General features: G+C 50.3%; 1 protein-coding gene across 1 annotated transcript in view; it reads right to left on the reverse strand.

Moving 5' to 3' along the window:
• The window catches only part of LOC125914290 (O-acyltransferase like protein-like), a 50284-nt gene that overhangs the window by 5971 nt on the left and 20530 nt on the right, over positions 1–23783 (reverse strand). Inside the window, exons 3-6 of the mRNA XM_049619548.1 lie at positions 11145–11224; positions 8439–8571; positions 4353–4526; positions 1217–1403 (exon numbers count right to left, since the gene is read on the reverse strand). Of these exons, the coding sequence (XP_049475505.1) occupies positions 1217–1403; positions 4353–4526; positions 8439–8571; positions 11145–11224 (574 nt within the window). The remainder of the gene's footprint in view (positions 1–1216; positions 1404–4352; positions 4527–8438; positions 8572–11144; positions 11225–23783) is intronic.

Here is a 23783-nt window from a genome sequence, read left to right on the forward strand (position 1 = left end):
AAATGCAAATACATCCGTCAGCGAGAACGTGGCCCATTTCTTCTTTAACATCGTGTCTCCATAGAAGGGAAAGCGTTTAAAATTAAAATATTAAAGAACAAATTCCTCACCCTTATATACTCATCAAACTCAGAAACAGTTCTACCAATCCAACATCTGAGAGGGGTCCTATTGCACAGAAACGACGGTCACGGGCTTTGGGCATCGGCTTTTCACTCGGTCTGGGGTTCGTTTTCTAGCTCAACCACTACCGAGCTGCGTGACCTTCAAGTGTTCTCTCCAGGCGCCATCTTTCTCACAGAGAAATAGCACGTTATAGCTGTACCCACAGCGGTGTGGCCGGCGTCACCCAGGATCACCTGGGTGAAATTCTCCATGAGACCTGGCGTAAGCCTGTGACCCGTCAGCAAGAGTTGTTGTGATCAATTTATCATTTTCCTCCTTAACCCATGAATCCCAAACGCCTTTGCTGAGGCTAAGTGGGTTGGGTTCACAGGCCAAACTTTAAGCTCATCCTGATTATTTCCCTAGGGTATATAAACGTGTCATGACTCCACCTGGCTCTATTTCCAACCCTTCAGGGCTTCTGGCCAGTGCGGGGCCAGAACTTTTTCTGGATGATTCTTGCCAGTCTTTCTCCTGTCATTTTACGACACCCCAAGCATCCAGTCCCTATCTCATGCCAACTAGAAAAGAAAGGGAAGAAGACATCAGGTGACTTGGATAGCCATTTCTAATGTGAAGAAAACCCCTTTCTTGCCATTTAGGCCCCTTTTCTGCTTGACTTTCCACACATTGAGAGCCAGGCTCAATAGCCAGTTCCCCAGCTTGTCACAGGGCTGAAGGGGATCTTGGGAACTATTCGGTCTCTACCCTCAGATAAGGAAACTGAGGCCCAGGGTGGGTGTGACCACCACTTTGGTCCCTGCCACTGGTATTTTGTTCTTACTGTAGGACCCTCTTTGTCCTCCTCCAGCTTCTAAAGTAGCTTCATTGGAGAGGCTTAGAACCCACATTTGTACATAAACCAGTGTAGAAATTGAAAACAGAATATGGGGGGTTCCCCCAGGATATAAACAAATTGATGTCTTTGAGTCAATATCAGTCGTTCAACAACAAATAAAAAAGCCCGTCCGCGCACACTGTGTTTTCGCATTTGTCCCCTTTAAAAGGACACAGTGTGAACCTATAAGCAACCCCCCGTGCTGCGTTGTACCTCCATAGCCTTCCTGACATGCCAACAGGACCCAGCCCACGGCTGCCGCCCACAGGGTCCGGTGGAGGGCCTGGTACAGAGCAACGGCAGGTGAAGAGGTGACAGAAGTATCATCCACTGCATATGCCAGAGCGACCACTGCGAACAGGGTGGCCAGGGAGCAAGTCCACCCCAGCAGGGCCTGCGTCTACAGGGAAAGGAGAGACACGGGTCAAGCTCATTCTGGCCATTGTGTATTTACTTCCTTTTACACGAATTTACTTTTTGGTCACTTTCGGTATCTATTTGTAAACCTCGATCGGTGCCCAAAATGTCGCTAACACAAAAGGTTCGGATTACTGGTTACGATGGGTTAGGTTTGGGGTGCAGTAGGGGGGAGTGAGGTGTGTGACCACGGAGAGATCTTGGTGGCGACAGCAAAGTTCTGCACCTTGCTTGTGGTGGCGGTCACACAAATCCCCACGTGATAAAATTGCACAAAATGGCCGTGAATCCCAAATAATTATTAAATGAAAGTTTAAGGGGGGAAAAAAAAAGGGAGAAAGAGAAGATAATGTTGGAGCCCGCTCTTGACCTCCCATTCTGTTCCTTAACCTAGTAAGGCTCCTTGATTGGTTCTGTCCCCACCAACAACTCAAGGGCCTCTGGCACCCAATCCATACGTGGGCTGCACCCTAATCACTGGGGTCATAAAATGGCAGAGGGAGTGAGGGAATGGAGAACTTTCTAGCTCAGAAAATAGCACCATGGGTTAAGTTCTATTCTGGGGCTCAGTTCAAGATCTTAGATTTTAGGTCATCTAACTTGACCTTTTTAGACCCAGATCTGTCTTCCAAGAGTCTCTCTTGCTTCTAAGCTTTGGTTCCCAGGTTGCTATGATAACGTCTCCATTGAACCAAACTAGCATCTTATCAGTCCACCACCTTGTCTCTAAAGGGAAGCTCTCCCCGCCTGGGCCTCAGATTCCTGCGGTAGGCTCTGGCTACATGGAAGGAAAGGCATTTCCTCGGGGGCTCTCCACAAGCCCCCCTTTTTAGGCTAGGATCCCCTTCACCTTTTCACTCATAATGCACACCGCCCCATCTCATGCCCAGCATATAACACATGCCCCCCGCCGCTTCCAGCTTGGACACTGTGTCCTTATTTTCTGGCTTCTAGAGGTTTGCGTTTGGTCTGCCCGTCCCTTCCACCTTGTTTCTCCAGCTCAGCTTGACTTGTGTTCTGGCTCTGTGCTTCCTGGTCCTGACTCAGCCCTCGGAGTGGTTCACAAATACTCTGTCCTTGGGGTACCTGGGTGGCTCAGTCAGTTAAGTGTCTGCCTCTTGGTTTCAGATCAGGTCATGATCCCAGGGTCATGGGATCAAGTCCTACATTAGGTTCTGTGATGAGTGTGGAGCCTGCTTGAGATTCTCTCTCTCTCTCTCTCTCTCTCTCTCTCTCCTTCTGCCCCTCTCCCCTGCTTGCTCACTCTCACCCTCTCTCTAAAATAAAATAAAGTGAGGGGTGCCTGGGTGGCTCAGTCGGTTGGGCATCCTGCTTTGGCTCAGCTCAAGATCTCACAGTTTGTGAGTTCAAGCCCCGCGTCAGGCTCTGAGCTGACAACTCAGATCCTGGAGTCTGCTTTGGATTCTGTGTCTCCTCCTGTCTCTGCCCCTCCCATGCTCATGCTCTGTCTCTCTGTCTCTCAATAATAAATAAGCATTAACAAATAAAATAAAATAAACAAATGTTCTCCCCGGATCTTAGATTTCACCTCTGCCACCAGAGGAACTTTTGCGCAGTTCAAGGGCAACACCAGCTAGTGTTTTAAATAGATTGCCCCAAGTGTAGATTTGAGATCAAGAGATGAGAAGAGCTTCACCAAAGTCAGCTGGACAAGCTAAGAGAGGACAGCAGAAGAAACGATCAGCAGGGATTCCCTGGAAGCATAGGGCTTCACCGGAAAAAATGCATATACAAGGACTACGTAACTTTTCCTATAGGCTCGAGTTATGATATTCCCCTGTAGATGCACGATTCACTTGTAGATCACAACAGAGTGCCATTAAAGAGGCGCTTCAGCAGGGATTGGTGGAAGATTGCATGGGAGGAGTGGTCAATGAGGAAGACGAACCCGGCTTTCCGGTTTGAGTCTTGAGGTTGGTTGGTGAATCAGAGTGATTACCCGCAAAGGAGCCAGGGAAGGAATTTTACCTGCAAGGTAAAGTAACAGCTTCTTCCCCCTTAGATACCACATGTCCTGATTCCCAGATGGAACCAATGAATCTGACCAAGAATCCTATCTGTAGAAACCAAGGAGCTTGTGCTATTAAAAAGTAACTATGGGGCAGGGGCACCTGTGTGGTTCAGTTGGTTAAGCATCGGACTCTTGATTCCGGCTCAGGTCATGATCTCACGGTTTGTGGATTGGAGCCCCTCGGTGGGCCCTGTGCTGACAGCACAGAGCCTGCTTGGGATTCCCTCTCTTTCCCTCTGTCTCTGCCCTCCCATACTGCCCATGCTCTCTCTCGCCCTCTCCCTCTCAATAAATAAATAAGCATTTTTAAAAAGTTATAAGAAGTAACTATGGGAGCCTGGGTGGCTCAGTCAGTTGAGCGTCCAACTCTTGACTTCAACTCAAGTCATGATCTCATGGTTCATGGAATTGAGCCCCACATCGGGCTCTGGAGCCTACTTGGGATTCTCTTTCTCCCTCTCTCTTTGCCCCTCCTCAACTCTCTCTCAAAATAAATAAATAAACTTAAAAAAATTAATTATGAAAACAAACAAACAAACAAACAAGTAACTATGTTCTTTCAGAAGAGGGCCTTGCCATTGCAATCTCATTGGGTGTGTTTTTCCCATGTCGGGGATTTCTCTGGATCTGTACCAAGGCTCCAACGGGTGGAACACCGCTGGGTTCCAATTCTGGAGCTTTCTTAAAGGAGCTCCGTGAAGAAAGCAGAGAACCAGGCTTTCGCGAGAAGACAAGGTCTCTCTTATTCTCTGGCACCAAGAGACATTGCTAACGCAACGCAACACGATAAAGTACTGAGCAGTCTGGTTCCTGCCCATGGCTTTGGAAGAGCCTGGCCGAATGGGCCACTCCAGTCCCAAACAGACGCGGCCCTGGCAGTGAAGTATGGGACAAACTTACCTTGGTTTTAAGAATGTTTGCCTGGCGGTTTGGGTGCATGAAAATGCTCAGAAAGAGCCCCACGAGGAATGGTCCGAATCTGCAGTAGGGCTTTGTATAGTACTCGGAGAAGTACAACACAGTCACGTTTTCACTGAAAAACAAAAGAACATGAGGCAAAAGGTCATGTTTGATCTAGACATGAAGAGAGGAATCTCTCAGATGTCCATCGGCACAATCGGCAAATCCAAAGGAAAATTTGGGGTGCTTCTGTTCATTTCCTCAGTCCGATCTACAGACGGCACCCTCAGGGTCCTGCCTTGTGCCACAGCTGGCCTGCTCAAGTTGCAAACGCCCCTGGGCCCCTCCACCCTGGACCCCAAGGAAATACGATGACCCAGTCCATTTTAAGGAGCTGTGCTGGCAGCTGGCACATCACGATAGCTCTAAAAATGTGGTTTTCAGAAGTGAACGTCTTCGTGGAACGTCTTCGTGGTTGCTTGGGCCACATCCCCGGAGATTGTGGTCTGAGATGGTGCTTGCTGGAAGCATCAGTGGGATTTAAAGTCTCCCCAGGTGATTCTCATGTGCTTCTAGAGTTGAGGACCTACTCTATTAGATTCGATGGGATTCGATGGGAATGAGCCTCTCCCTCAGTCACCTGGCAGGGCCCGCAGGGGCCAATGATATGACAGGAAGGGCATGGTGTTCCCCTAGTGAAAAAACCTGGGGTGTCTTCATTCATTCATTCATTCATTCCCCTCGCAAATACATTTGGAGCACAATGTGCGCAAGTCGCGAGTCGCGGTGCCGGGCTATTTTGCATCGGGAGGTCAGCGAAGGCTGCTCTGAGAAAATGACGTTTGCACTGACACCTGCAGGACATGAAGAAGCGAGCCCTGCCAAGATCCGGACTTCAAAGGAAAAGCATCCTAGTGTGAGGGAACAGTGAGTGCAAAGGCCTGAGGGGAGAGCGTGCTTGGTGTGTGAAGCTTAGAAGGCTGGTGTGGCTGGTCCAGAGTCAGCACATAGGGGAGTGATGGAGGAGGTCAGACAGGGCTTCTACCGTGAGAGCAGTGGGCAGCCTTTGGAGGAATTTGAGCAGATGACCGACAGCATCTGACTTCCATTTGTATCACTCTGCCTGCTGCATTGAGAACAGATCAGCAGGAAATCGTGCCGCTGTTCCCTGCGTGATGCACAGAGTGGTGATAAGGAAAAATCGTGATATAAACCTCACTGGGGAAGCAAAATAGCATAGCGGGTAAGGTCCTCGGTTCCACTCACACCTATGCCGCTTACTAGCCGCGTGACCTTGAAGGGATAACCCCCACTTCCGTGAATTTCAGTCCCTCCAGCCAATAATTGAGCTTCCGAGCTGCAGGTCGGCGGCGGGAGGAGAAACCCAATACAGCCGCGTGGGGGCGCTCCTTTCCTCCGAGAAACATTTCAACGGGCAGCCACGCGTTCCTGGTACTTTCAGAGAAGACCCCCCAGCGCAAGTTGAAAGGGTCAGAAGTTTGGAAACAAAAACGCAATCAACTTTCCCATCCAGGCTGAACATTTCCCACCCAGTTTTTCCACTAGCCACCGCACACAGCGCAAACAGACTGGCACTCGCTGAGCAGCCTCCCTGGGAGGTCCTGGCCATTCCCGGGGCAGGCAAACAAGAGGGCCCCGCTGGGAACCGTGGGTTACCTTGCTTCTGACGGAGCTGCGACCGGAAGGGAGTAAGCCAGGGTGAGCAGAGCTGTGGCAGTGAAAGATGCCAAGAACAGCATGGCCCCGAGGAGGACAAGGACATGTTTACTTCTGCAAAGAGAGGACATTGACAGAAGAACTCTTCAGTTTCCTTCGCTGCAAAATTTGTGCCCACGAAAGACTTGAAAGCTTGGCAATCAGAGGCACTTCCTGCCAGGCCTGCCTTTGAGAGAGGCTGATGTGGGGGCAGCTGTGACTCAAAAGAACTGGCTTTGCCTTTAAATGTGACCATTTACTGGCTGTGCGACCCTAGGCAGGACCTTGAACTTGATTTTCCTCATCTTCACCCTGAAATGTACTGTGCGGCTCAAGATGTGACCTTGCTTGGGAATGTTCCTTGCCACCCACGAAGCATTACGCGGACATAAATGGTGGTTGATTCGGGAGAGAAAGGACTGTCAGGCGCAGGGGGACGCAGGGACGGGGTTAGGGTAAGAGGTGGTCCAGGGATTCTCCCCCCACCCAGATGCAATCTGAGACAAACGTCTGGGTGCAGGGAGTTGATGTGGGGGTAGGAATGAGGGATGGCATGTAGAACAGGGAAGCAGGGAAAACTAACACAAGGATGTGCTGTCAAGGTGGCCAGTACTCAATTCTTCCAGAATGTTCTGTGGAAGATGCGCCTGAAAACTGTCGTGGAAGATGAAAGAAAGAGGCATTTTCCCAGTGTCTTTTATCCCCCATGAGCCAAGGGTGGCTCCACACTTTGGGACTCCACATGTATAAGGCCAAGAAAGATCCCGAAGGAGGCCCAGCTGTAGTATGTAGGAGGTTCTGGGGCAGGAAATGAGATTTAGGGACATAGGCTTTAGAGTTAGAGTAAGGCACTGGTTGCACCTCCTCAGAATCGTGAGGGTTGGGACAAAGACGATGTGCAGTAGTATAGAAGGAATGTCAAACACAGGCGTAAGACAAGACTATCCAGGCATAACCCTGCCCAGATGGTGCCTTTGACAATCCCGTTCCACTGTGTGAAGTTGCCACGGTTCTTCATGAGGAGGGGATAAGGGACCATTCGTTTATCATGAGTGAGGCAAACGGCAAATGATTTTCATCCAGAGTGCCAATTCTAGTTTAGTGTTAATGCTCGGAATGGAGGAGTGTTAGCTCAGTGGTGCTGTGATTGATTAGTAATGTCTGCTGTGAGAGTGGGCTGGGAAGGTATGACAACAATGCTATCTATTTACCGTTCCTTTTGCCAGACCATTTAGTTCTGGCCTCCTTGGATTACTGGCATTCTATACAAGTGTGTTCTCTAAAGGAAAACAGCTCTACCTTTTACATACCTCCCACCATTTAGAAGCTAAACGTAGTTGCACGGCCACAAGCTTGTATAGTGCTGGTTTTTAGCTGAGGAACTGAAAATCTACCTTTCATGACAGCCTCTAGGAAAGATGCTGACATTGGGGACTCGGGGGTCTTAACTCACAAGGACACTCAAGTAGGTCCCCACCTACTACCTACTCTAGTAGGTCTAGAGTGAGGAGGTACTAAGAATTCATTGTCTTAGGTCAATGGTTAACCATCCAGTCAGGCCATCCAATAAAAACCTGCATGCACCCAAGTCAATATTTGTTTAACTCCCCGGGAGACTTGAGCCCAACCCATGGCACCTCCTCCCAGGAGTCAGACAAGTCTCCACAGGCTAACTGCCTCTATAATAAAACTAATAAAACCTCCTAATCTAGACTGTTATGGGCTGGATTTTGTCGTCCCCCCCCCCCCCAAATTCTAACTTCCATCACTTCAGAATATGGCTCTATTTGGAGATAGGGTCTCTAAAGAGATAATGAAGGTGAAATGAGGTCATTGGGATGGGCCCTAATCCAATGTGACTGGTACCTTCATGAGAAGAGATGACAAGACCGACAACCACAGAGCAAAGACCGCGTCAAGACGGCCACATGAAGACACAGCGAGAGGCCTCAGAAGAAACCAACCCTGTGCCAAAGGGTCCCCTCTGCCAGCTTGGGTCAGTGGTTGTATTGTCTGCCTGTTTGAGGGGACTCCTCCTACGACCGTGGGATTGAGAAAGGCCCAGAGCTTCAAGTGCCACCCACTATCCCCATTCTCTCTCAAGAGGGTTGGTGCCTCAGAAGGGCCCGTTCAGGGGCCATATAGCCCAAGAGGAGGAAGGAATGGCCTGAAAAGACCCTGGTATTCTTTGAAAGCCTGTCAGCCCCCAGCATCCTGGCCAGGATGCCCCACAGGATTTTTCTCGCCGTTTCTTCACAAATACCTGTACCAGCAATGAGCATATCCTGCTGCAATTGCCACCTCCGAGGAGACCCGTGGAGGCTCGCCCTTTCTCCTCTGCCAGGGCTGCCAGGCCTGCAGAGGCCTCACACCTGCCCCACCTGTTCCCCGCAGGCGCTTGCCAAGGTCTCCAGAGCTCTTGGAGCAGCCATAGTCCGTCACAGAGCCGAGGCCTGCGACAGCCCCAGAGAATTGGGCCAGGTGCTCCCGGGCCCCTGGAGCTCTGAGGGTTTGACGGCCTTGTGGGAGGGAGAGTCCACCCCCGTGGAGGCCCTGGGGGCCTGAACAGCTCCTGCTCAGGGAGCCCCTCTCCAGCAGCAGCAGGGATCAGCGACCCAGGAGTGTTCCAGGAATCCCCACCCTCTCTAAGGGGCTTGGGAAGGGAAGGGGAGGGGAAGGGAGGTCAGCATCCCAAAGCCATCTTGACCTACTCTCATCCTTCCTTGTCTGATCCACACTGAGGTGAGAGTGGGAGGGCACACTAATTCCTAATCCCCACCATTCTCAGCGATTTCATCCTGGCAGGTGTGAGAATAAATCAAGGAGGCAGAGAGTGGTACGTCTTTCTACCAGAGGATGTTCGGAGCTATTTTTTTTAAAACCTTCATTTCCAAGATAGAAAGCAATGTGATTATTAGATCTCATTTCCATCTTATCGTCGGATTTTATTTCAATCTCATATGCTCTTATCAGTTCTATTATGCTATCCAAAATTGCCCTCTCCACCTCCCAGCCCCCACTCTGAGAAAATAAGCCATTTGATTCAGATGCTTTTGTTTCAGGAGACGGGGTAGGGAAGAACTTGCCACGTCTTCTGACTCAAACTCACTATACCAGCAAAACCGCCTCTGTGCTGAGTGGAATCCATGGAACATTTTTTTAATTTAGTAAAAAGACAAAAAACAAAAAACAAAAAATAGCTCCTGTACATTTAAAGTTAGAAAGCATTGTGTGTTTAAGATATGTGAAAAAGCAGATTTCCCTTTTTTTTTTTTTTTTTTTGTTTAATTTTTAGATTAAATTAAAATCAAGATGGCTTGAACACTTGCATTTGGCTAGAACAGGCAACCTCATGGGTCAGCCTGTGATTCAAAGTCTGTCCTACAAAGAGTAGTAACAGGTAACCACAATATAGAGCAGGTCAAGGCATATTTAGAACTCCGCTTCACCCCTAGGAGTTAAAAACTTGCAAGTTAGATATGAAAAAATGACTATTTTCTTACATATCCAAATAGCAAGGTTTCTATTTTGTTTTGTGTTATTAGTAACATTCCATATTGGCAACCGTGTAATTGGTGGCCAGAGGACTGAACATTGATAGAAGCTTTAAGGAAAGCAATTTGTCATTATGCTTCAAGAGCCTAGAAGACATTCATGCTCTTTGACCTAGGGATTCCTCTTAAAGATATGCATTCTAAAGAAATATCAGAGTGGAGACTCTGATCTCCACGAAAATAGTTATCAGGCGATTATTCATGAAAGCAAGCATAAAATTGGAAATAATCCAAGTATCTAACACCAGGGGAAGGTGTAAGTAGATTACAGTTCATTCCATAGAATGAAACGTTACACACACATTAAAATTATGTTTACTTAAAGTAAATAAATAGGGGCGCCCGGGTGGCTCAGTCGGTTAAGTGACTGACTTTGGCTCAGGTCATGATCTCACGGTTCGTGGGTTTGAGCCCTGCGTCCGGCTCTATGCTGACAGCTCAGAATCTGGAGGCTGCTTCGGATTCTGTGTCTCCCCCTCTCTCTCTGCCCCTCCCCACTCATGCTCTGTCTCTCTCTCTCTCTCTTTCAAAAAATAAACATTAAAAGTTTTTTTTAATAAATAGATAAAATTGTGTCTCTTAGAAGTAGGCTTAGAAAACGCTTACGTCATGTAACTATTAAAAGAAAGATACTGATGTATATACACAGAAGCCTTTCATGTTTAAAAAGTGGTGCGGAAAAAGATCAGGAAGATAAACACAGAAATATTGACAGGGAATTCACCTCTTCTTGAGTGAGGAATGGGTCTAGGGTGATGGTTTTCCCCTCTATTCACCCTACTATCTTCCCATACCTCTAAAACTGAACATGTATGTTAACAACAAAAAAAGGGAAAAATCTTTTAAGATATGGCATGGATATTCCACAAGCTATAAGTGTCCTCGTGAATTATTGAGGCCTGAGAGCTTTTCTAGAAGTAATAAAAATTACGGTGATAAATATCTGATGGGGGGAACAGGTACACTGATGTATCGCTGGGGGCGCGGTCATTACTTCCCTCTTTCTGGAGAACAACCGCACACTATGTAACAAGCAGCAAGAAATCGTTCCTGCGCTTTGACCTAGTCATTCCACTTGGAAATGGGTCCCCAAGGAAATGAACAGGAGGAAAAAGTAGTACGTTCAAAGACAGTCACTGAGGTGCCGTCTGGAGTCATGAAACACTGGAAATGATGTAGATGCCCGACTATAACAATGGCATAGAAATCCTAAAACGGCTGAGTATGTGGATCGTGTCGCTACGCGGAAATGTTTACAAAGGCAGGTGAATGGAAAAGACTGAGACTAGAGATTACACACGCCCTGATTACGACCCTGCAAAAACGCAGAGGGGTGTGTGCAGGACGAAGCTGGGAGGAGAACGTGAAGAAAGATAAACAGAAAAGGATTCGGTGTCCACACTGCTCTGAAAAGTTCGTTTCCTGAATCGCAAAGGCTTGCCCTGCCCAGAGCTGGAGCGCTCACTGGGAGTGCCGTGGGAGAGGTCCTGTGGCCAGACCCGCCGGTCCTGGGGACACTCACTTTCTGTGGATGAGGACGATCGCCGGCGTGATGAGATGGCACTGAAAATCGTTGGCCAGGTACCACGTCCAGCCATTACACTGAAACGAGAGGAGCAGAGGTCACTCACCGGGGCCACTCGCTCACCTTCCTGGGGCTGGGGAGGTGTGGGGGGGGGGGGGGGGGCGGTCCAAGGGAAGAGAAAGGAATTTGGGGCCACAGGATTTCACATACCTCATCTCACTTAATCCTGTAAGGAGCCTAGGTGCTGAGTATTGTTACTGCCAGGTTACAAAAGGGAAATGCAGAGCTTTCTCTCTTGAAAAAAAGCAGTAAAAGCTAAGCTCCCAGGGCAGTTGGAGGAACTCAACTCCACCCCGTTACATGAATGTAAGGGACAATTATCGTTTTGGTGCCCTCAGAGCCGGTAAGGGTCCCTGTTGTCCTCTCTTCCCTGCCTTGCCGGCCCTCCCCAGCCCCGGGGAAGGAATGGGCTCATCTAGATTGGAAGCCTGGCTCCAGACGAGCTTGTGCCGGAGAGCCCAGAGTTCCCACGTGTGACGGACGTGCGGTCGTCTGGCCAAAGCCACATCTTTCCGCGGGCTGTCCGTGTTGGTGTGAAATGAGCCAGTTACCTGCCTCATTCTTCTACAATGTGATGACGTTCCTGGGGGCAGCTCCCTCCAGGGCTCCGGAGGTAAAAGGCTCCTTGCTCCCTCCAGTCCCCAATCCGGTCCTCGAGAGCCCAGACTTATCCAGCACAAGCGACAGCTTTCCTTGTCCCGGCTAAAGGGAAGTGCCCGAGGTGGGGGATCGGTGAGACCTCCAGGCCAGACGGCCCTCACACGTCCGCTTTCAAGGACCAAGGTGGGCTTGGCCTCAAACAGGTGGCTGGCTCGTGTCCTCGCCACTGATTCCCACGTGGGGCCCAGGCCGGTCCGCACCTGGCACACACGATTCAATTACCCCTATTTCACTTTCGTTGACTCCGATGTCATCGTGAGGATCCGAGGGCTTCGGGGGAAGCCCCAGCCAGTATAGACAGATGTTGTGGCTCTGTCTGATCTGGCTTGAGACGGAAAAACGACTCATTATGGCGCAGGTGAGGTGCAATGTTCCATCCCAGTTACAGGCCGTCTGCGTGAAGGTAAGGTAAGTCTCCTTTCTCTGTGGGGTGTGACATGGAACCTTGACGGAGCAAGGCTGGCCGCTTCCGGACACGTACCTGCACGGTTGGCCCCTCAGTGCCCACTACCCTGCTCCCTCCCTCTGCTTTTCACAGCAACTGCCCCTGCCAAGGCTGGTTTGGTAACACTCACCCATCCCGAGAGGCTAGTCTCCCTGCCCCCAGCCACCCCCTTCCTATGGCTTCACCGTTACTCCAGAGAAAGTGCCAGAAGAAAGGGCATCAGACCCAGGCCGGCCCTTGGAAAGTTCACGAACCGCGTGAAGTGACACCCCGCGTTGGCCCGTGCCCATCTGCCTGTTCCCAGCCCATGACGCAGGACTCACCGCATTTGGGACCCACAGGAAATTATTTAGCAACAGCAGATTCGTCCACCACGCTCGCCGGCAGTTATCCACGTGGAACTTGGGCACTTCCCAGACGGGTCCCCAGGGAACAAGAGAGAACAATCCAGCCAGCAAACACACCGAATACATGTGAAGGGGCTGCAACCTGGCAGGAAAGAGCCAGAAGAGAGAAGGGGACTCTCCACCGTGGTTCCATTCAGTCCCCGGGGTGAGCCACAGAGACGCTCTGAAACGGATTGTGCTGGGTGGGCGACCAGCTGCCCACACCTCAAACGTTCCTACGCTCGTGGGTAAAAATTCTTGAGCTCCCACCCCAGGGCTCCGGTGATGCTGAGGCAAACATACGTCAGTCACTGAGCAGGTGGTGATGAACTCATGATTTGTGAGTTCGAGCCCCGCGTCGGGCTCTGTGCTGATGGCTCGGAGCCTGGAGCCTGCTTCTGATTCTGTGTCTCCCTCTCTATCTCTGCCTCTCCCCTGCTTGTGCTCTCTCTCTCTCTCTCTTTCTCTCAAAAATAAATAAATAAACATTAAAAAAAAAAAAAGAAAAGAAATACTCCTGTCAGGGGAAAAGCACCTCTATTTTACCGATGGGGAAATCACGGAAGTTTGGGTGACTTGGCCAAGGTGGCCCAACCACCCAGCGGCACTGAGGTCTGCCACCAGCTCACATCCTTCCCCCTGTGGCCACCCTGGATGACAATGCCTTTCCTCGCTCCTTCCCTCTTTTCCTTTCTCCCTCCTTGTTTTCTTTCTCCCTCCCTTCCTTCATACCCTACCTCCTTCCCAGCTACGAAGACGGTGGGGGAAAGGCACAGGTGTCCTTTAGAAACAGAACGCCAGCCCTATCTGCCACCTGCTTTAGACTCTCCAGCAGCCGCATTTGTCAGTCAAAAGAAATAGCCACAATGAAGTCCAATAATATACTTTACGTAGCCCAGCGTATCCCGAATGTTATCGACAGGTAATCGCTATAAAAAAAAAACTAGCGAGCAGTTTTCCATCCTTCCTTCTTTGAGTCTTGAGAATCCCGCGTGCATTGTACGCTCACGGCACACCTCAGCGGGCCACAGGTCTGGTGGCCACCTACTGGACATCGCTGGTGCAGAGGTTCGAAGCGAGGCCGTAGCAGGGGGGCGGACGCAATCCCAGCACGGATTCCGGGTGAGCTACGATCAACAGCCGTCTTTTAAAAGGACATATGTAGAAATTCCCAGTTGAGCACAGGGCCCAGCAGCACCTCCGGGCATCTCAGGCGGGGGTGGGGGGGAGGGGAGGGTGTCAGGGCCCCCGGGCTGGCTGCGACAGATGGGAAGGGCCGGACTGCTGGAGGTCCACACTCCAGCAGAGTCGTAGGGCAGCACCCAGCTGCCCCGTGGGCGCCGGGACCCAGACCTGTCGGCCTCCGGTGCTCCCCACACTGATACATCCTTCATAGGTGTGCCTAGCAGACAGGAGGGCTGGGGGCATGCGGGGAGCAGCCTGGAATCGCAGATCACGGTCAGAGAGAAAGGGCTGCTGACTGGGCCAAAACGCATCTCCCCAGATCAGCTCAGACAACAGCCACAGAGCCCTGCCTGGGCCCGGGCCCCGTCACATTAGCCATCTGACCAAGCTGTCCTACAGCTGCTCCCCCAGGCCTCGAGCTCCGCCTCCCAAGCCTTCCTTCCCACCATCTGTCGCCTCCCTGGGCAGAGTAAGTCACCCACCCCCCCTGCTCCCCTCTGAACGGAGTTCGGGTCAGATGCCCTCGGGGGGAGCACGGTACAGGCTGTGTCCTCCCCAGTTCGGCCTCTGAGTGGGGGGGCCCGTGGGGGCAGGGCAGAGGCTGGGCCTCACCTTGAGGAGCAGAGCTACGGATATGTGGCTTCTAGTTCTGTCGAAATGCTCCTACTGAGAAAATCATGTAACTTCTCTCTTTCCTCTTCTAGGGGGACAGGGTTGGGGGGGGATGATGATTCCTTAGATTCTTTTAAGGAGCATCATGATTCCTGCCTCCTAAGGGTTTTTGAGAATCAAAGGAGATCAATAGGAAAACAGCCGGCAACATGGAAAGAATCGCATAAATGTAAATTGTTCTTCATTTTTGTCCAAGCTGCTGGGAGATTGAAAGTCTAGGAGGGTTTTCAAAGATTAAAACGTGCAATATTGGCTGTCGTGCCAGGTACAAGAAGCAGGCATTCTCTTAGCTGGTGGGTGGGAAGGGAAAGTGGAAAATGTCCATCCAAATGTGAGATGCACTAAACCACCAGTTCTAGAAATTTACCCCCAAACATGTGCACAAAAGTGTACTGATACTGAATCCTTGTCTAAGATAGCAAAAGTTTGGGATTACCACCATACCCATTAACAGGGGCACGTTAGATTCACGACTGTCCACCCACACAGAGCCATCCCAGGCCACCTTTAAAATCAATGAGGTGCCGGGTGCCTGGGTGGCTCAGTCAGTTAAGCGTCCAACTCCTGGTTTCATCTCAGGTCATGATCTCACGGTTTGTGGGTCCAAGCCCCGTGTCCGGCTCTGTAGTACAGTTTGGAGACCACTGGGGATTCTCTCTGCTCTCCCCTGCCCCTCTCCTACTCACTCTCTCTCAAAATAAGTAAATAAACTTTAAAAAAATAAAATCAGTGAGGTGGGTCCTTGCATGCAACAGATTGATATGCCAACATAAAATCATTATGTGAAAAAAGCTACCTATAAAACAGCACGGTTTATAGTATAATCATATTCTTAGAAAGAAAGAAAGAAAGAAAGAAAGAAAGAAAAGAAAAGAAAAGAAAAAAAGAAAGAAAGAAAGAAAGAAAGAAAGAAAGAAAACCCAGGGGCACGGGGGTGGCTCGGTTGGTTAAGTGTCCGACTTCAGCTCAGGTCATGATCTCACGATTTGTGAGTTTGAGCCCCACGTCCTGGCTCTGTGCTGACAGCTTGGAGCCTGGAGCCTGTTTCAGATTCTGTGTCTCCCTCTCTCTTCAACCCTCTCCTGCTCACGCTCTGTCTCTCCCTCTCAAAAATAAATAAACATTAAAAAAAGAAAAAACCCAGTGCCTGTAAGTATGTAAGTACATGGAAAGTATCTGCGAGAATTTACAAGAAACTGTTAACAAAGGTGCCCCGCGGGGGAGTGAGACTGCAGTGGGTACCCTTAATTTCAGTGTATAACCTTCTGTGATAGATATTTTTACCAGTAATGTTTTTATTGTAACAAAAACTCGCAATTTTTTTTTTTTTTTTTTGAGAGAGAGAGAGAGAGAGAGAGTGCACGTGCGTGCAGAGAGAGACCCTAAGCAGGTTCTACACTCAGCACAGAGCTCAGCTCGGGCTCAGTCTCCCGACCATGAGATCATGACCTGAGCCGAAATCAAGAGTCAGAGGCATAACCGACTGAGCCACATAGGTGCCCCCAAACCCCTGATTTTTAACATGTACCTCCTAGTTGGAATAATCACACAGTCTTAAGGGTCTGAGACATTTACTCTCCTTATTTCCCGTTACATAATCTTTGTTCCGATTTACCCCGGGAAGCTGGCATTTTGCACTTTCTTATAGCTGCTGTAGCTCCCGGGTCCCCCATCTCCTGCCCCTGTCCTCTTACTGTCTATTCTCAGCGTGATTCTTGGAGAATGTGACTCGGCCCGTGCCACTCCCCTGCTGGAACCCTCCAAAGGCTTCTTGTGCCCCAGTAAAATAGAAGGTCCTTAAAGCAGCATACAGGCCCTCTACGATCCTGGCCACGGGTCCCCGCTCCACCTCTCTGACCTCGTCCCCTCCTGTTCTCCAAGCTGCTCTCTCCACTCCAGTGGGCTCTCTGCGGTCTCTCAAACATGCCAGCCACATTCCCTTCTCAGGACCTTAACACCTGTTCCCCACATGGGCCCTTCTTCCCCCACAGCACTCTCTTTGCTTAGAACATTCTTTTACTTCCTTTGACACAGGTCACTTTCCCTGACTACCCTTCCAGAAGAAGACCCCATCTTGCCTCCTTCTCCAAATAAGCACTTTGTGCCACCTATGGTCCCTGACCTGCTAGAAATGCATTTGTATATTGCAACCTAATGTCGCATATTTATTCATGGATTATCTATCTCTACTCACTGGAACGTAATCTCCGGGCCAGAAGGCACTTGCGTGGTTATTAACTATTGAATCCCCAGGGCTTACAACAGTGCCTGGCACACAGTGGGCCCTCGATAAATACAGAAAGAGGGGCTCCTAGGTGGCTCAGTCGTTTGAGCGCCTTACTCTTGATTTCTGCTCAGGTCGTGATCTCACAATTCATGAGTTCAAGCCCCCTGTCAGGCTCTGCACTGACAGTGTGGAGCCTGTTTGGGGTTCTCTCTCTCTCTCTCTCTCTCTCTCTCGCTCTCTCTCTCTCTTTCTCTGTCCCTCCCCCCACTTGCATGTGCTTGCATGCACACATACTCTCTCTCCCAAAATAAATAAATAAACGTATAAAAAATACAGAATGAGTGAGTGAGCAAATGATCTCATTTCCAGTCCTCTTGGAGATAAGTAGGCAAGTAATTGATCATAACTGAGTAAGAACAGTGGGTTTTGCTGACAAGAATGAGACCATCAAAGAAGCTGGGAGTGTGGCTGCTTTCGCACTGGGTTTCCCTTACGGAGTGAGTTCAAACTGGCTTGGTGATGTTTCCCCCGATTTTTCAACAAAGTTACGTCCCGGGTTGGACTTTCTCTTCCTGGCTCCAATCTGCCACTTTCTCAGAGCTCCCTCCTCAAGAACATCACCACCATATGCCACGTTGTGCAGATTGGAAATTCTGAGTATCCTTGACTTGCCCTCACTCCGTTCCTACGGCCAATTGTCAGTCCAGATCTGCTATCCTCCCCAAATATTGCAATAGTTTCCTCACGGGGATCCTCACCACCATCTTGACCCATAAGACCTCTCACACACAGACACATACATACACACACACACACACACACACACACACACATTACTGCTTTATCTGCCTGCTAAAACACTTCCTGTCCTTCAGTCCCCAGAACAGGACTTTTCTTCTGAAGTAGATTTCCCAGGCAGAACCCACCATGCCCTGGATTGGATGCCACCATTGGATTCCACGCCCCACCCCCCTAACACCGTATCAGCATTTATCACTAAGAACCTGTGGCCTGAATATCAATCGGTCCCTCTCCTCCAGAAGACCACAGGGCACAACATGCTAAACCCAGGGCCACGCACCCAAAAAAAGGAATAAGGAGTCTGTCAAGCATCCAGGACAAGGGCTAGATTCAATAGAGTTTGGAAGAAGCCACAAAGGCCATGGTGAAAAGAAATCAATAGAGGCCCATTCCGTAGCCCATACTCATTCTTACCCTATTTTCCGGAAAAGTTAAAAGGTGTGAGTGGCGACCACAGTAACAACGACAGCTTCTACTTACGGAAGGCTTACTGTGTGTCACACGTGCCTCTGAGTTCTCAGCGCACATGCTCTCATTTAATCCTCGCAAGAGTCCCGTGGAGTCAGTGCCGTCATTCTTCCCATTTTTTGAGATGAGAAAACTCAAGCCCAGAAAGGGTGAGGCACTGCCTCCAGGTCACATAGCTGGTAGAGGACTGAGCCAGCATGAAAGATTTGACAAACCAGAGTCAGAACTTACCCACTCCATTTTCCTAGCCCACAAGATTGTTGCAACAGCCCCTTCCCGCTCTGTGACAACGAAGCGTGACAAGAGAGGCAACGGCCATAAGTAATGAGAGCCAGCTCTAGCTCAGTCGGCAACAAACCGTGATTTAGAGACTGTACAAAAGGAGGGGTGGGTTCCATGAGCTGAAGTTTCCTCTGCTTCCCAAGCTCCCTGTGTCTTTATGCATCACGGGTTCCATCCTCCGTCCCAGGACTCTATCTCCTCCTGCCCCAACCAACCACCCATTCGTAAGGAGGGCCACGTCCGCCCCCCGTCCCCCTCAGCAGAACCACCATCACCCCAAGCTTCCACCAGCCCCTCTCTTTGCTGTATCTGATTTGATTTTTATCGTCACCATCGGTACTCTTATCTACAGGACACAATTACCACTAGTTCGTACAAGACATACACATTCTCCCGTTGAAGACACGTTCCATGGAAATCGGACAGCACATTTCTGGAAATCTGCTGCCCGTCAGCGGAGGAATAAGGAGGTTTCTGCTGGTTTCATATAGTTCAAATTCTATTAGGGCAAATATCACGAAAATTGGCATCTTCCACTGGCAAAAGCTGCTAGACAGCAAAAACCAACTTCACGAAGAAAACGATTTCTCTCAGTTTACTTTGCTTCGAACGTTCCTTCAGAAGAGGGTTAAAGACTAAAAAGCAATACGTTGTTACACAGCAATAATGGATTGAGACATTTTATAAACAGACCTACCTTGCAAGGCGGCTGAGGAAGTATCTGAGGATGACATTAAGGGTTGTTCCTTTGTCCGAATTCTGATGCATCCTTAGAAATGACCTTGCGCTTAGCCAACCACTGAGAGAAAGAGAAGAGCCCCAGGAATTACTTATCAATGATACAGTTCATCCGATGATTAATTTGGTTGTCTCCATCAGTAACAGTTTTTTTCTTGCTCGCGCGACATGCCCACGGCCAGTCGCCTTGACCTCAGTGTCTTCCAAACTAGGGGACCCAGGCTGAAGGAGCGGTCACTATCTGAAAGGTCACTGGTGACCACGGCAGAGAAAAGAGCATTTTGGAGGGCTTCAAACCGGCAATTAAATGTCCTAGCCCAGAAGCGACATGTTTAAAGCTCTTAGCATCACGGCAACCCCAGGCACCCCTCCTTGGCCAGACCTGGATCCCACCTAACCACGACGGGTCCGGGAAGTTGACTGTTACCAAGTGCCCGGAAGGAAGAGAGCCAGAAATATTTGGTGAACACGCGTTGGCCTTTTGAAACAATAGTGTCAAAGCTTTCCACTTCTGTGGTGCCACACCGTTTTCAAAGTACCTTCACTAACGGTGTCGCTTGTCCTTCTCCAGTCATACCGGCCTACTTTGCAATAAATGTCGATGAGTGAGTGATCGGTAGAAGGGAAGATACTACGATTCCTGCACACCTACTAGGAAATCGAGGCTCAGAGGGTCAGTGGGTTGCCCAAGATTCTCAACCGACACATCCTGACGACAAATTTGTTGCCCAGGATGTTCAGCTAAAGAAACAGGCTACATCTCTGAGTTACAACTTGATGATGAGCGAGTCTGTGAGTGAGCTTCCTGACCTTCTGACGTTTATGCCAATGGGCCTCGTGGGTGTTTCTCTAAGGAACAAATGCATTTCCTATGGCCAAGAAAAAAAAGGCCGTGTGTGTGTTGGAAGGGATCAGGGAGGGTTAGAGAATGTCTTGATTCTCTGCCAGCGTGATTTTTTTTTTTTTTTTTTTGAAACGCAGCAAGTTGGATTCACTATAATAGGAATGCAATTTATAGAGACATGTAGAAGGGAGTGTGGAGATGTGGAAGTAGGCCAGCCAATTCCGATTCCGGGCTCCTCTTAATTTCGGGAAAGAATGCATCAGGGTCTCCGTGTGTGGCCATGAAACACCCAGCCATTCAGCGCGGAGAGAGGACAAAGAGAAGGCTGGCAGGGAAACAGGCTGCCAGCAGGAGAACCTGCTGTAGGAAGCCGGGAAGATGCAGAGACCTGACCCCGCCGCGGGGAGCACAATCCCGCAACAGGAATGGGTGAAGTCAGCCAGAGAGGTAGAAGAAGGTTCCCGAGCCGTCACCAGGGATGGTCAGAAGTCTCTGGTTTCGCTACATAAATGTGTGAGTGACGGTAAAGACCTGCGTTTGGTGTGAAACAAGCATTGTGTTCCCGTTGTCACTCGAACTTTCCTAGCTGGGGGGACTTGGGCAACTGATTTCATCTCTGCACATCAACTTTCTCATCTGTAAACACGAGCATGATGATACTGGCTCCAGCTTCCCGGGTTTAATGGGAGAATCGTCCGGAATAACAGGTTAAAAGCTGTTGGCACGATGGCGATACTAGGGGTCACTTAGTAAGATTGCCATTGTCCAAATGAAATGTTTCTGTAAAGAGAATCGGTGCATTTCTTTTTTTACGTGTACTTATTTATAAGTAATCTGTACACCTATAGTGGGGCTTGACGTTGTGACCCGCGAGATCAAGGGTCGCACGCTCTTCTGGCTGAGCCAGCCGGGAGCCCCGGTGCGCACTTTTTAAAGTAAACAAAATGGGGGCGCCTGGGTGGCTCGGTCGGTTGAGCGTCCGACTTCGGCTCAGGTCATGATCTCGTGGTCCGTAAGTTCGAGCCCCACGTCGGGCTCTGTGCTGACAGCGTGGAGCCCGGAGCCTGCTTCGGATTCTGTGTCTCCCGCTCCCTCTGCCCCTCCCCCGCTGGCACTCCGTCTCTCTCATTAACATTAACATAATGTTACATTAAATAAACAATCAATAAATAAACATTAACAAATTAAGAAAGGAAACAAAATGAACGTTGGACAGGAAGGAAACAGGAGTCCTGGTCTCTTAGCTGGGTGAGGCCCGGGGTGGGGCCTGAGAACCTGCATTTCTAACAGCCTTGCTGATGACGCGGGTACAGCCTGACTGGGACCATACTCTGAGAACCACTGATAAAAGGCCCGGCACTCCCCGGGCCCCAGAGCGAGCCAGCGGTCGGATATGTAGTCTTTTTACCAATAAAAGGGTGCAAGGTTGCAGTTTTCTTGGACTTCTGAAATTTCATAGCCTTGGCCTGGGGTTTGGGGGTATCTCAGGGCTGACCCAACGGTGACTCTGGTGTCTCAGGGGTTCGCACTGATAGTCCAGGCATGACCAGTGGCTTTCCAGGCCCTCATTCTTCCCTCCTGGTGGCAACTCTCCAGCTTGAGTTTTTGGCTTTGATTCCAGCCATGCTGATCTGTCCTTGCCAGCCTCCCTCCCACGGCCTGGGGCTCTGCCAGCCAGTCCCATCTTTTTGGCCTTGTTCTTGCTAGGTCCTCTTGCAGGGAACAGAGTTCTGGACGTTGAGGGCCGACCCCTGGGCCGACCTCCCCACCCAGCGGGGGCCTGCCCCAGGTCTCTGCAGTCGGGTTTGCCTGCCTGGTTAGACCCAGCTATGCCCTCCTGGCAAGTCTGGTGCCCAGCGGTTCCCATTTCACCGCAGAAGTGGCCTCTGACCCTCGCCTGTCTGGGCCCCTTTTTGTCACCCTGGCCACCTGGTGACCGGGTCTCAGCTCATTCTGTACCCTCCTTTCTCTGCCTTACCCCCAAGAACCTGTCACACCAGAAGCTGGAGCTAAAACAACTAAGACATCATTTCGACAACTCCTTATTGGGCAGGGGCGGCGGAGGTCCTAGCATCTACCCCTGCCCTGTCCTTGCTTGAGCTCTCCTCCCCGCGAGATGCGGGCCAGCTCTGTGGCCTCCCTGCCGCCCGTAACCCAAGGCCCCCAAGTTCCCATCTCTGGCCTGGACATTTCCACCGAGCCCCCGGCACACGGAGCCCCTGCTGACTGAACACCACTACCTGGGTGTCTGGGTTATCTTCACCGGGTTGGCACCCTTTGATTCCAACAGAAGGCCTGGTTTTCCCGCCAAGACTCTCTTCTGCTCCAGGCTTTCTGCTCAGCGAATGCCAGCCACCCCCCACCCCTCCTCCTCCTCCTCCCACCCCCGCCCCGACACAGACCCCCCACCCACCCCCCCATCTCAGCTCCTGAGCCCAGCCGGAAGTCCTTCTGAAGTCCTCTCTTTCTCGCCCTTCACATCCAATCAACAGGTCCTGACAATTCCACATCTAAAGCCTATCTTGGACATGACCTTCTCACTCTATCCCCCCCACCGGCCATCCCCCCCCACCCCCCCGCTCCCGTCCAGGCCTCATCGTTTCTCATCGGAAGTATAGCAAAGGTCACCTGATAGATCTCCCTGCTTCTATCCCTGCCTGCCTTAGATCTGCCGCGAACACAGGAGCCAGAGTGATCATTTTTTAAAATGTCAGATGATATCGCTTTCAAACGAAAGCAATCCAACCTCTTCCCGTCCCACCAAGACTAAAGTCCAGGCTCCTGAGTCTTGCTACAAGGTCCTCTGTGGTCTGGCCCTGCCCGGCTCACTCCTTCTCTCCCCACCTTCACTATGCTTCCGCCTTCTTTCTGCTCCTTTAACAAGGATCTCTGTCTCTGTCTCTCTCTGTTTCTGTCTCTCTCTCTCTCTCCTTAGCTCTTCGGCACTGGTGGCTCCCTTTGCCTGAATCTTTCTTATCCAGAATTTTCCCAGGGCCAGCTCCTTCTAGCCACAGTAGTCCCTCATCAGACAAGCCTTTTCCAACAAGTCTACCCGCTCTCTCTCACAACCACTGTGCTCTTCTTTCCTAGTAGCTATTATTATCAGATTTTGTTCTTGTTTATTTGTTTGCTTATTGCTGGACACACACACACACACACACACACAGCAATATGCACAACAGCAGACACAACACCACATTACCTGATCAGGAAGAATGTGTCAACCCCAAGATAGAATGGGCCACTCCGAGAATAAAGGTACAGTGGATTTTTAAGCACTCTGCTTTTCCACTCAAGCACATTATCTGCAACAAACATAAAAACAGCTGTCTTTCTGTTTCACAGAAGAAAGTCATGTGATTTACGTTTTCAAAAAAAGCAAGAGGAGCACCTTCGACTTTGATAGTATCGAGGGGATTTCGGGGCACCTGAGGGGCTCGGCCAGCGAAGCGTCCCACTTCGGCTCGGGTCGTGATCTCACGATTCGTGAGTTCGAGCCCCGCGTTGGGCTCTGCGCTGACACCTTGGAGCCTGGAGCCTGCTTCGAATTCTGTGTCTCCCTCTCTCTCTCTGTCCCTTCCCCGCTCACTCTCTGTCTCTGTCTCTCTCTCAAAAATAAATAAACATTAAAAAAAAAAAAGAGGATTTTGTGTATCCCCACAACTTACTGAAGAGAACACAGATCAGAATAAGAAATGGTGACTGAGGCACCTGACAGTATCTGCCACGGAACCACCGTAACTCAGGCTTTGAACTGCTTCCTGTTCTCACGGTGCCCACAGCTCCTGGGGCGGGGGGGGGGGGGGGGCAAAACCCCCTTGCCCCGGGCCCCCCCCCCCCCCCCCCCCCCCCCCCCCCCGCCCCCCCC

Source organism: Panthera uncia (genome assembly GCF_023721935.1).
Source record: "Panthera uncia isolate 11264 chromosome D3 unlocalized genomic scaffold, Puncia_PCG_1.0 HiC_scaffold_8, whole genome shotgun sequence".
Lineage (NCBI taxonomy): Eukaryota > Metazoa > Chordata > Mammalia > Carnivora > Felidae > Panthera > Panthera uncia.